Source organism: Asterias rubens, chromosome 10, assembly GCF_902459465.1.
Source record: "Asterias rubens chromosome 10, eAstRub1.3, whole genome shotgun sequence".
NCBI classification, from domain to species: domain Eukaryota; kingdom Metazoa; phylum Echinodermata; class Asteroidea; order Forcipulatida; family Asteriidae; genus Asterias; species Asterias rubens.
This window is the reverse complement of record NC_047071.1, coordinates 1,518,693-1,531,557: the sequence shown is the minus strand read 5'-3', so window position 1 is coordinate 1,531,557 and position 12,865 is coordinate 1,518,693. Positions and strand designations below refer to the sequence as shown.

At 38.8% G+C, this 12,865-nt stretch overlaps 2 protein-coding genes across 2 annotated transcripts; one reads left to right on the top strand and one right to left on the bottom strand.

The window, feature by feature from the left end:
* Positions 1 to 567: 567 nt before the first annotated feature.
* On the bottom strand, positions 568 to 6,919 carry LOC117296005 (dolichol kinase-like). The gene is made up of 11 exons (XM_033778837.1): positions 6,835 to 6,919; positions 6,196 to 6,330; positions 5,964 to 6,039; positions 5,443 to 5,759; positions 4,790 to 4,941; positions 4,418 to 4,505; positions 3,624 to 3,772; positions 2,910 to 3,107; positions 2,250 to 2,421; positions 1,518 to 1,616; positions 568 to 1,303 (listed from the first exon to the last, which is right to left on the bottom strand). Exons 2-11 carry the CDS (start codon positions 6,314 to 6,316, stop codon positions 1,086 to 1,088), a joined length of 1,590 nt encoding a protein of 529 aa, XP_033634728.1. The 5' UTR covers positions 6,317 to 6,330; positions 6,835 to 6,919; the 3' UTR covers positions 568 to 1,085.
* A 181-nt stretch (positions 6,920 to 7,100) lies between these two features.
* On the top strand, positions 7,101 to 12,563 carry LOC117296004 (probable UDP-sugar transporter protein SLC35A4). Its single transcript, XM_033778836.1, has 7 exons — positions 7,101 to 7,267; positions 8,445 to 8,550; positions 8,881 to 9,075; positions 9,793 to 9,908; positions 10,405 to 10,561; positions 11,089 to 11,235; positions 11,473 to 12,563. Exons 1-7 carry the CDS (start codon positions 7,185 to 7,187, stop codon positions 11,668 to 11,670), a joined length of 1,002 nt encoding a protein of 333 aa, XP_033634727.1. The 5' UTR covers positions 7,101 to 7,184; the 3' UTR covers positions 11,671 to 12,563.
* The last annotated feature ends 302 nt before the right edge of the window (positions 12,564 to 12,865 follow it).

Here is a 12,865-nt window from a genome sequence, read left to right as displayed (position 1 = left end):
CTATTTCGATAGAGAATCCTTATTACAAGCCACAAAGCCGATACGAACACTTAATGATGGATCTCTCCATTTACATAAAGCTAGGTCAGTTGGCACTGCCACCCGGAAGTGTGGTGGCCTCGGTCGGTCGGCGGAGAGGAGAGGGTTGGGGTGGGTAGGGGCAGGGGGCGGGGCCAAACAAAAAACAAAAAAGGCAAATTAAAAACATCTCTTTACAAATCACTTACTCGCAGGCAGCTACATTTTTTTAAACTAAACGATAGAAGTTGTCAACTTAAAAAACTCAAAATCATTGCAGATGGATATTATATAAAATGGTTGTATCATAGAGAGCAAGTCTGTAACATTAGGCCGAGAGATCAATGGACTCAAAAACTCAACTTTTTTAATGAAATTTGGTGGGTTGGGGGGTGGGGGGGCACTTAGTGGGCTAACCGGTCACTTCAGCGCCTTGCAACCTGACACCCTCACATGAGTGTACGTGTATGTTCTTTTCGAAATTTGAGGGATCCACTCAAAAATAAATTCAATAGGCATACAACTATCAAATATCTTCTCAGATCGGATCTTTATCTAAGTTTATTGAATAAAAATAAATAATTTTATTTACATACGGACAAATCATACCATGAGCTTTTTATATCAATTTTATTGATAACCCTAAACCCAGCAGGGTGAATATGTGCGCATTACAAGTCTTATTATTATTATTATTATTAAACTAGCAAACAACTGTTTCAAAATTACAAATAGAAATAGGTAAAGGCAAAACAGGTTGAATGCAGAATGTATGTTGAATCAGTCAAACAGGCCAATTGTCTAAGATTTGAACACGTTATATTTTAGATTGTAAGTTATATCAAGTTTCCTTAAGGAAGAATTGGTAAAAATTTACATCAAGTATGCATGATTGTATCGACAAACCAAACTACAAGCTATTCAGAGCAGCTTGGTGCTGATTATATAAACAGATGACGTGCTTATGGTCAACTTGTGATGTGACTGGTGCCCCTCCCATTTTTTTAATTTGATAAGCAAAATATTTTCTACTAAACAGCTTTATGAAATCGGACCCAGGTCAATTATCATAACCTAATCAGCAAAGAATACATAAATATTGGTAATACTAAATTATCTATCTGAGTCGTCACAGCCTCTAAGATGGAGGTGAGACCAACTGCCCAGACCACATCCAACCAGCCGTATGGAGGGGATATCCGAGGGTCCAGACAGTGGAGGATGTAACAGCCAAGAAGCTGGCTCACAAATGCAGCACATGTCCCCTCAACTGTCTTCTTGCTGCCTGGGAAAAAAACCAAAAAAACAAAAACCACATTAATCCTTAGGTCATTTGTTCAAATCTTGCTCTAGTGAATTTTTTCTTTTTTCAACATCAATTATTTTCAACTTTAAACACGAACACAATAATTTCAAAACCATTTTGCTGACACAACCAATGCAGCAGCAGAATTCCGAAACTCTCCTTACATAAAAATCAATTAGGAAACTCAACATACCTGGCCATTTTATTTTGCCATAAAGAGAGCCAAAAATGGATGCTGCAGTGTCGCCAACTCCCAGTGAGAGAACGCCGCTATACAGCGCCAAAGACGATCCTTGAAACCAAAGCAAAAATATAGTATGAAGGCCGAGTGGTCTAGTGCACTATGGACTCAAAGTTATGGTGGCCAAGTCATCAAGGTATGGGATGGGTTCGAATCCTGGTCAAGACAATTTGTCCATGAGCAAAGTAATAAACTATACTGTCGACCCTCGTTATAAAGACATTGTTATACAGCGAGTTTGCTTATAAAGAGTACATTGCGTAGTCCTCAGATCTCATTTCTGATTTGTGTTTCTTTGTTTTGTGGTCCTTTTAATAATCAACCGTATATAAAGAGGTAATTTGACCAGACTGTGCGACCCTGTTCTATAGCGGGAGTTGACTATAATTGCAGCTCTTCACCCAGAGGTAAACAGGTGCCTGAGAGGGCAGAGACAGTTCAGCGAAGGTGCACTGCATATTGGGAGCCAGGCTATTTAAAAAAAAAAATTACAGGCTCACAAGAAGCTGAATTGGTTTAAGAAATTAAATAAATGGCTCAGTGACTGGGGTACTAATGTTTATGAGCCATCAGCATCGAAATTGGCAGATATATGAGTGATATAGAAATGCCACTGTTATTGTTATCAAAGGCAAACATTTACAGACAAAAATTATGATTCATGTATGATTGCAAGTTTGGTACCTTGGTGACTATTGCCTATAGTTTCTGTGTAAACCCACACCGGTATTGCCATTCCAAGTAGAAGGTAGATATGTGTTAGGACGGCCACACCACTATCTTGGTCATCCAGAAACACCAAGAAGGCACTGTGTAAACTGCCACCCACTGGCCACACTCTAAACACTCTCAGCATCTAGGGAAAAAAAGGATATCATTTTACCTCAGCTTTCATACTATAGCACAAAAAGAGACGAAATAAAAACAAAAAATGAAATGAAATGAAAATTAAGTGTAAAACTCAAGGTACATTTTATAAAAATCTGTATAGTTTGTTCCGCTTGGCCAGGTACATGTCATAGAGAGCCCGACTTAACTAGACTCTGTTGTTGTTTTTTTCTTGGTCATTCTCTGAGCACTTTGCATCCTTTAGAAAAAAGGTGCTTTATAAATGTTGTTATTATTAGTACTATTTTTAAACAGGGTATTTTGACAAATTTTCACTCAAATTCATTCCCTAACATCTACAACCTCAAACCCTAAAATTTCCACACCCTGGCTTTGCCTAAATTCAGTTATGCTTGGCCAGGGGCAAAAAGCTTTACTTTTTAGTGCTAATACAACTAGTTAATAATAAGGAATTCCATGAACGTGAATTTCTATAAAAAAGAAACAGGCACATACCTCCAACAAAATAAAAATGAAAACGGTACCAGCTGAGGCAAGGTAAAGCAGGTCTACATCATACAGGATACCAGGGACGTATATGCATATGGCTAGGATGTGAAAGTACTTTCTGACAATGGTCGAGGAGGACTGGTGTAACAAGATCACGCCCACTGCACCCATCACCAGAACCACCCACACACATAAAAGTACCATCTGAAAACGATTAAGATGAAATCAATAAGAAACTGTGCATTTTTTTTTACAGCTTGGTTATCATCAATACGTAGCCTGGCTGGTAGAGCAGAAGGCACTACCTCCCCAACTTTACAAAGCAATCATGGTAAAGTGCCTCATTGCTTAAGGTCACAAGTGTCACGACCGGGATTCAAACCCACACTCTGCTGATCAGAATCAGAAACATCAGAGCCTGAATTCAGTGCTCTTAACGGCTTAGCCGTGACACGCCATGTGTTACGTTTAACCATTAAATTTACTTACTGTAAAAGGACTTGTCACACGGTAGTTAAGACTGTACTTTGATTAAAGACTGTCCCCCCCCCCCTCCCCAACCAATCCCATTGAATCTGATGAACTAGTTCTTACTACGGGGTACTAGAAGTGGAAAGTGAGGAAAGAAACCCCAAACTTGACCACCGTGCAGTATTCCCTATCTCAGGATATCAACATGTCGGATGGCACTTCTAGAGCTTTAAATGATTGAAATCATACCCTTAGTCTTGTAGCAGTCACAAAATATAATCCCCACAGAAGCGGCTGCTGTCCAAGGAAGTAACCGAGCCATGGCAGCAAGACCAGAATTATTGCTGAAGCTACGCACAGGTAGAAATACAAGGATAACTTCACATAAGCCCAACCATCTGCTCTGTATAAAAACAAAAATTGTCGGAAGTTAACATTTAAGTTTCCAAAGAAAACGGTACTATGATTAAAATTGTCGGCAGGTGTTTACATTCTGTTCCATTATGCTTTAGCAAATCACACATAAAGTATTTCAGCTGCTCTACCTTTACAAAACTTCAAGCACAATGCAAGAAAATAGTAATAACACTAGATCGAAATAAATCAAACTACACTCAATTGTGGCGTGTCGTGACCTAGCGGTTAAGAGCACTGGATTCAAGCTCTGATATGATCAGCAGAGTGTGGGTTTGAGTCCCGGTCGTGACACAAGAGTATCCTAAAGCAAGACCCTTAATCATGATTGCTTCTTAAAGTTAGAGAGGTAGTGTTTTTTTGATGGATGATATCCAAGCCTACATCAGCTTGGAATGTAAAGCATGGAAATGTTTCAGTCCGAGAGTAGGTGGCAACGCCCCCTGAACAAAATTTGTTGATTGTAGCCCACTTCTTGAGGTGGCCTTTTGTCCTTGTGTGTCTGGCAACTTGCATAAAAGTGGAACAAGAAAAAAAAAGTGATCACAAAATAATTGGACTATGCAGCTGCAGGCACTTTTACCTTATTTCAGATTCCCCTGCCACGCCTTTGGGTGTTTGTCCTTCACAAGGTGGGTGATGGTAAGGATGCTTCAGCAACCTGTTAGCCACTGGAGAAACCGCAAGACCAGTAACTACACATCCTAAGGTTAAGACCTGAGTTTAAAAAGGGCCAAACAGTTTTTTTCAAAATGTACAATTCCTTTCATTATAAGAACATGCTTTTTCATTTTTGGCTTGATGAGTGGCATGGATTTTGCTCTGGAAATTCCCGTAAATATTAGAGGGTTTTAGGGGATAGGGTACATCTGTACATGAGTAAAGAGGAATACAGCAAATTAAGCCTAAGTTTTTCACGGGTTTGTCTGTGACTACATGGACAGTTTCTAGCAATCCTGTACAATACCTTTTAATGCAGCCATTATTTTGTTCCAACTCACCTGTAAGCAAGCAAACAGGTGTGTGATAGGCCTCATCAACGAGGAAGCAGACAGCGCTGTGAGTAAAGTCAACGACTCTGAAACGAATACTGCTTCACCCAAAGTGAAACTCCCCGGCAGGAAATACAGCAACCTTGTGAAGAAGAAATAAACTAGAAGAGAAGACGATCAGATTAGTGGACAAATAATAACCCACAACCATTCTTCTTTATGAAGTAACTACGTTCTGAGGTGTTCTTTGTGTGTGAATCTTATATGGGAGGAGTGTTGGCTCTCAAAAGAGCAGATGTTGTGGACTTTAATGCTCAAAGTATGCTCTGCTTGTCTTCACGAGAAGCTCTGCCCATGAGCCTTTACTCCTCCTCAAAGACAAACCTAGTACACTTTTTGAAATGTCAAGATACTGGTTCTTCTCAGAGCCAACACTCCTCTCGTAAGAGACTTACACATGGTTGTACTCGCAAGTGCACTATTTATGCCCATGGACCCCTTGCATTGACCACCATACCTGATGAAATGTGCATGCATGACGAGTTAATGTCAGAGAGTCGTGCGCAGCATGTACACATTGCCATTGTTTGTCATCAAAGATGGCAGAGAATGCAAGGGTCTGTAGTTACTTCCTAATTTACTAAGAGAGCAAATCTAATTACCTGTAAGAGACACAGTTACCAGAACAATACAGATGGTGGCGACATTGTACCCCGGCTGAAGAAGCGCCCATGCCAGAAGACCAACAACGCCAAGAATCCACAAATGATGATGGAAGCGGTACTCTGTGGCCGGTTTCAATTTCAAAAACACACAGCCGAGTAACACCAATGGAGTCAGGACACATACGTAAAGGACTAGTGACTGGAAGAGTGCATTGAAATGAGGCGTGTCTTGGTTGGTGGATGATGACAACGAAGATGATGTTACCATGGGGATCAGAAGGTTGCCTATCAACAAACCAGAGCAGCTGTGTGGTCTGTCAAAGGCAAATATAGAGATTTTAATATTTTGCCCCCAAAAATCAAATGACCAGGCCCTATTTCAAAGAGCTGAATGCAATATTAAAAAGAGTTAAAGTGGTAGGTTTAGTGCGTGCCCTGTTGCAATGATAAAACAAATCGAAAATTTCAATTTAATTTTGTCAAGCTATTAAGTTAACAATTGGACTCTTCCCTCTCACCTGAACTTCATTTCCGATGATTGCTCAAATCCTTTGCTCCTCAAAACCTCTTGGACGTACCAACTGAGAATAAAAACTGGAAATTTACAGAAAATGAAATATTAGAAAGGGCTGAATGCAATCCAATGCATGTTGATATTGCTTAAAAGTTACACAGGAACAGCTGTTGGAAAATAACTATCTTTGGAAGATGTTCTGCTACAAAATGAAAGCAAAAGAGAAGTATTTTTACCTATTGCTAAAACAGCGCTATTCTCCAGTTGTGTCGATACGGGCAGCATTATGGTCACCAGTCCAGCCCCAAGTACAACACTCTCCATCCATGCTGGAGTCAAGACTTCAGGCTTCGTCATTGCTGTATAAATAACTAATATAATAATAACACTTACATTATAACATGCCGATATCTGTCAAGTCTTGGTCAAAATGCTCACGATTCACTCACTGCGCAGAAGCTGGCTCCAAACCAAGAGTCCAACAAAATACTCACTTTTCAAAACAGCATATACAATAATACAAAATCAATATCATTATCTGACCTGAAACTATGTGTCAAATTTCCTATATTATTTATAAAAAAACCCATTTTATGGCTCTCAGAATTCAGTGTGGCTCTTCCCATACGGCAAACTGTTAGTTGCAGAGTTTATAAACAACTTCTGAGTGACAGCGCCCTCTTTTGAAACATCCTCCTTCAGCATGTTCATCGGTCCGATCCAGCAGAGAGAGAGGGGGAGGTGTCACCAAAAAGACACGAGAGAAACCACCAGCTAAAAAATGTTTCACACTTTCAAAATATATGTTATATCATTCTTTAAAAAGACAACTTACAACTTAAAATAATTTCGACATTATAAGAACGAAAACTTACTGAATTTAGCTAACAAACTTGGTTTTTGTGCGAGTTGTTCATGCTGAACTTTGCTCTGGCGCGCGCCGTGTTGTTTTCTAGACTAGTATGGTAACCATTTCGTCATGTCCGGTCAGTTTGCTTTATCTATGACCGTACACAACTAATCAGTCGTCCAGGTTTCATACTTGATATTCCCCTTCAACCTTTGCATCCGGTTTGATGTTTGTTCTTCAACGTTGCTGCGCAAAATGTACGTGGGTCCGATCACCATAAAGACTATACTGCACACGAGGTTCAACACACATTGTAGGCCCCCATTTTGAAAACTTGTAAAAAAAGTAGTCGTGAGACGTTTTTGTGAGAACGCCATGGGTGTGAGGGTGAGGGAAAAACCTCAATTGGTGATGAAAGCAAAAGAGAAGATTACATGGATAGCTCTGCTTGCTGTTGGGTAAGTGATTTGTAATGTTGAAACTGAAAGAAGTCGAGGATCACCGTGTTCAGTACACTGTACAGTGACTGATGAGTAGAAGCATGGAGGACTAATTTATTCCTCCATGGTAGAAGCATGCACTCAACAACAGTACTGTAACTGTAGTACAGTCCAGGACCAAGGTGCCAGTGTGTGATTTGAATGTGTGGTGGTGTGGTGTGGGCGTGGCTGACAGAGCTCAAGGATTCAGAGCTAGGCCACTCAAGTCAAGCTGAGTAATATATAATAATAATATATTATAATTATATCAACAAGCATGAAATTTCTGTTCTGCAACCGGCCACCTATTTTTTAAAGGATTTATTTGAATTTGATGTTTTTAATTGTTTAACTTTATATTAATAATGTTGGTGTTGCTGTTGGACTTTAAATTAAAGTTTAAAATATTATATCTGTTTTTTTTTTATAAATAATAAATGTAGGGGGCCTAGACCTAGTTATAATTTACTTCTAGAAACAGTATAAGGCACCCCCGAGAGCTGGGAGCCTTATCTAGAAGTAGTACATAATTAAAGATAAATATATTTAATATTTCCTTTTTTTAGATATTTTTTTTTTTGCCATATAGGTAGTCTATATAGGCCCTATACAATAGGCTATTATATTATTATAGTCTTGCCTTTGATTTGAGTTGTGGAATTGGTGTTTTTTGTACCTGCAGGAAGAAAGTGTTGTTACTGTGTAAATTGTGATTAAAAAGGAAAATTCCCCAAATTCCCAAAATGAAACTCTCCCTCTCGCCATCTCATGCGAAAAGCAGAGGAACTGTATTGTAAAATAGAATGTACAGACTGAGCAGCTGATTGAAACCTCATAATGTTGTTTTGCCATGATTTCAAAAAGTTGTTGTATCGTTCAAAGTGCGCGAGGCTGCTGGCTCTCAGATACTCCTAGAACTACATGTATGATGAGGTTCGTTCCGCTATCGTCCGGTAGCGGAACGAACTGCATAGTTCTAGGAGTAGCTCCCAGACTGCTCGCGAATTGATGAGACCATAGTCGCCAGAGCATGCAGTAGTCTCACGAGGGCCAGCTCTCGCAACATTATTTGTCCACAAAAATCTAGTATAGTAGATACTTCAGGCATTCTATTTTACTGACAGTGACACTCTGATTTTTGTTTTACAATTTACAGGGTGTTAATTTATGGCTCACACTCAATTTTATTGAACCTGTGTAAGGTAGATGGCAAGATTCCATTCCAGTCAACCTCAGTTGTGGTCATGATTGAAGCAGTAAAGGTAAATTAGACTTTTGAGACTTTTTTTAGGGCATGCGGCCAAAAACATAATTTATGTGATTTTTTATTTTACTTGAGTAAGAAATTGTTGAATTATTACCAAACTAGTGGCAAATAATACTTTCATCAATGCATGTCTAGCATTATACGGAAACACTACATAGTGTTTGTCAAACACAACGGTGTTTGTTTGCCAACCTGTTAAATGTTCAGTATGTATGCTTAAATTTAGCATAGATTTCTCGGGCAAGTCTAATTCGCCATGTTTAGCCAAGTGTTTACTAAACATGTGTCTATCGGCTAAAACTATTCTTTATTCTTATGAAAAAAGTTAGTCCTGTCGTTGATGATGTACTTTGGAGCTACTCACCAGCCTCCTTCACCAATGCTGAATCAACGGAGCAAGGATCATCAAAGTTGGACTTGGGTTAACAGTCTCCTCTATGCAATGCCAGCTGTGCTGTATGGAATCAACAACAACATCATCGTCCATGTCCCCGATCATATGGACCCTGCAAGTTCTCAGGTATGGCAGGATGCTTCGTTTTTTTAAAGGGCAAGGGCACCAAGGCATTTTCTCCTAGGTAAAGGGCACCCTGTGAGACATTGTGAATTTCTACTGAAGCATTTCAAGGGCACCAAGGCAATGACCCGGGGCATGGAGGCAATCACCTTCGTTGCCTCCCTGAAGGATCAGGCCTGGGTAGGAAAGGAAACGGACTGTAGTCGATTCCTTGTTTACATTTTAGGCCCCCGAGGTAAAAACGGTCGCTTACAACTCTCACAGTAAGTTATCTCAAAGGTATAGAATTCCATCTTCAAGAGCATAAGGCCATACTCATTTTGCAAAGGTCACATCCATTGGAAAGTCTAGCCTAAAGGAAACTTTTCAAGGGGCACCAAGGCACATACCAGGGCAATGAAGGTCATGACCTCTGTTGCCTTCGTGTAATTCTAGGCCTGCTCTCAGCGAATAATAGGTCTTCCTCTGACCTATGGCTGCAATGTTGATACTTTGAACGCTATTTTGAATGATGCATCCTAATTTAATTGTCTTTGGAATGGGGGTTGTGGGGAACACACAAGTTACTTTCGGTCCCACCCCTTCCTGGGCTCATAAGCTCATTGATTTTATCCTCCTAACTCAAATTCTGGGATGTTACTCTGGGTTTAATGTCCAAAATGACAGCGCTTTTAAATGTTTCACTAATCCCTCGTTGCGTCTGCTGCTTTTAAATTACAGGTCCTCGGTAACATGAAGATCGTCACTACGGCAGTTTTTTATCGGTTAATATTCAAGAAGAAGTTTGCTTGGAGACAGTGGTTTGCAGTTAGTTTATTAGCGGTTGCAGGAATGTGGTGAGTTTGGCTACACTTGCTAAAATGAAATATCAAGTAAAAAAAAAAATCAAGGAAACTGATTGGGTAAACTTTTAATAATTTTGGGTTGAACAAAGCAAAATTTGTGCAAAGAAAGACAGATTTATATAGAATTTACCTTTTCTTAACATAGAATTGAACCTTTCTTAACCTGTTGAATGAAGATACTTGTGATTTCTTAAGTTTTTTTCCTCAGGAAAGTTTGTACATGAAATGACTTGAAATGCCTATCAAAGCCTACTCCACATTAAGGTCAGCCCTTGCTTGTACTCAATAAAAAGTTCCCACTATTTTCCAAGGGTAAAATATTATGTCTGAACCTTGTGGAATGATTTTCCAGAAATAAAGGAAAAACTTATTGATCTGATAATACCGACTAACTAGCAGGTTCATTGTTAAAACTTATATTGAAATTGAGCAGGTACGGGTCCTTACGCTCATAAAATGTCTTAAATGTTCTGTTTTGTATCTCCAGCTACAGTGGTGCAGAAGTTCAACAATCTTCTACAGGTTCCCATAACACAAGGGAGGTCTTTGTTACCTTCACCGGTATCCTGCTAATGGCGGTGTACTGTATCGTATCGGGTGCGGCAGGCATCACGACTGAGTTTATACTCAAATGGCATTCACAGGTATGTTTGTTTGTTATGCTTTTTTTCTTCAAAATATTTTTATTTCAACAATCATTCATTTAGGCTTAAAGTTCAAGCCTTAAAATGCTTAATGTGACAATGAATTTTTTTGTTTTAATATTTTTTAGTAATTTTTTGGGGGTTAGAATGGATCAGTCACTGGAGAGTGATAAAAAAAAAACCACAAGTGAAATTTGACTGCAGTGAACATTTGACACACCTTTTAAAGGCCTGAGAGGGCATGACTATTTTCATTTTTTACAGGGCGCTACCATTTGGAAATCCTTAAGTCTATGGGAAACTTTGAAAGGGCACCAAGGCCAAGACCAATGGCATCAGAGGCCTTGGCCTCCGTGTCGTTCCAGGCCTTGTATGTAGTCTCCGACTCCTCCCTCCCCGTCATACTCTTTTTTGACCCTGAAATTATTGGAACTTTTCGATGGCCCCCTAACCAATGCTATTTTTATTTATTATTTATTTCACTATTATACAATATTAACCATATTCACCTTCGACTTTTCTTTCAGTCCTCACTGCATCTTCAAAATCTGCACTTGTATCTGTATGGTGTTACGTTTAACCTTGTGGCGTTTTACTATTCAACATGGGGCTCCAGTGAAGTGAGGTTTTTCGATGGCTATTCAACTTGGACTTTCGTTATTATCATCTCCCAGGTAGGCCTGGCAGAGTTTGCCCATCACTTTTTCATCCTGTATGTCCTCAATATAGTTTACTTTTACCCTTACACTGATGTGGCTTAAGAACTTTCTGCTTGTTACTTTCCCGAGTTCTTGCATTATGAAAAAAAAAACAGTGCATTGATACAGGCGGTACAAAAAAACAATACTTGTAAGCAAAATAATATATGGCATGATAAAAAAGAAGTTTTTTATTGTTTTCTCTATTTTCAGGCAGTGATTGGCCTGATCATGTCTGTCATAATGAAACATGGCAGTAACATTCTGCGTCTTTTCGTCATCTCCTGCGCTATGGTGGTCAACACGGTCCTCTCCAAGCTTGTTTTCTCGTTGCAACCAGGCATAGATTTCTGGCTGGCTTTTGTTCTGGTGCTCCTTGCCTTGTATTTGTATTATAACCAAAAGAGCTAACGGTCATTGAAGCATAGGAGTTACATGTACTTTAAATTATGTTTAAAACCCTTCATCTATTTTGTCATAGTGGGCCTGTTGGGCCTTCAAGCTCGTGTAGAATTATGGACTCGAATGCAGTTACTACACCATCCGGCATTTTTAAGTTAAAATAAAATCTTCTTTTTTTATAAGTCCGGGAAAAACAACTGCAGTCAAGTTATATTATGCATTCAAAGTTGACTAATTGGTCCAGTATATTGCTATTCGGGGTTAAAAATAACGACTGGCAGCCATCAATATGTTCAGACCCTTTGTTTTGGAGGATTATTTCCATTTATTGGACCTGACCCCATAAACTTTTACCAAACACTCGTTCGTACTCTGGTTTCACAAAATTCAAAGCACATCAGAGTGCACAAAATACCAGAAAAAGCATTGTTTTGTTTTAAAACAAAGCTAAAAAGGAAAACAGTGCTCATTTTTATAAAGTGTTTACAGTTTTTGTGTTGTTTGTCTAATGTAGCAAACACATTTTCTGCTTATCTTCCCCCAAAGATGTTTAAATTATGTTTTTTTTTTAAGAGTTATGGTTTAATTTGGTTAAAACCATGTCTAGTAGACGGTTTTTGACAGGAAGATAAAATTGTAAACAAATTCAAAGGGTTCATTTATGAGTGTTAGAAAGAATTACACCATGAAAAGGCATAGATCCTTGAAGATTTAGAAAAACTGGAAAAAAGAAGACTGGTGTTTAATTAAAAAAACAATCCCAACTCATTTACCTCCTGCACTTCAAGTTCTTAAAAAGACTTTGTTATTGATAGTTTTGTCTACCAAATAATGTACTATTAATGTAATGTTAAAATATTATTTATTGATTTTCTTTTTAATAAACAAGCCTTCCATAAGGACATTTCTGTGCTGGCCAGATGTATGTTATTTTTGTAAATCTCAACCCTTTTTTTGAAGATAGTTCCGAGCACATCAACACAAGAACTTCTGGTTTATAAACACAACAATATTTATGCTCGTGGGGAGGAACTTTTTTTCTAACTGGAAGTTCATTTCCGAAAGGCTAATCAAATTGTAAGAACTTGGAATTTCTCTCCAATGTTGAAGGGCAAAATAAAAGTAGCTAGTTGTGTTTGGGGCGCGCGCGTAAAGCTTGGAATTAGGTGCATTGTGGTCTAGCTGGTATCCAAGTTTGATCCAT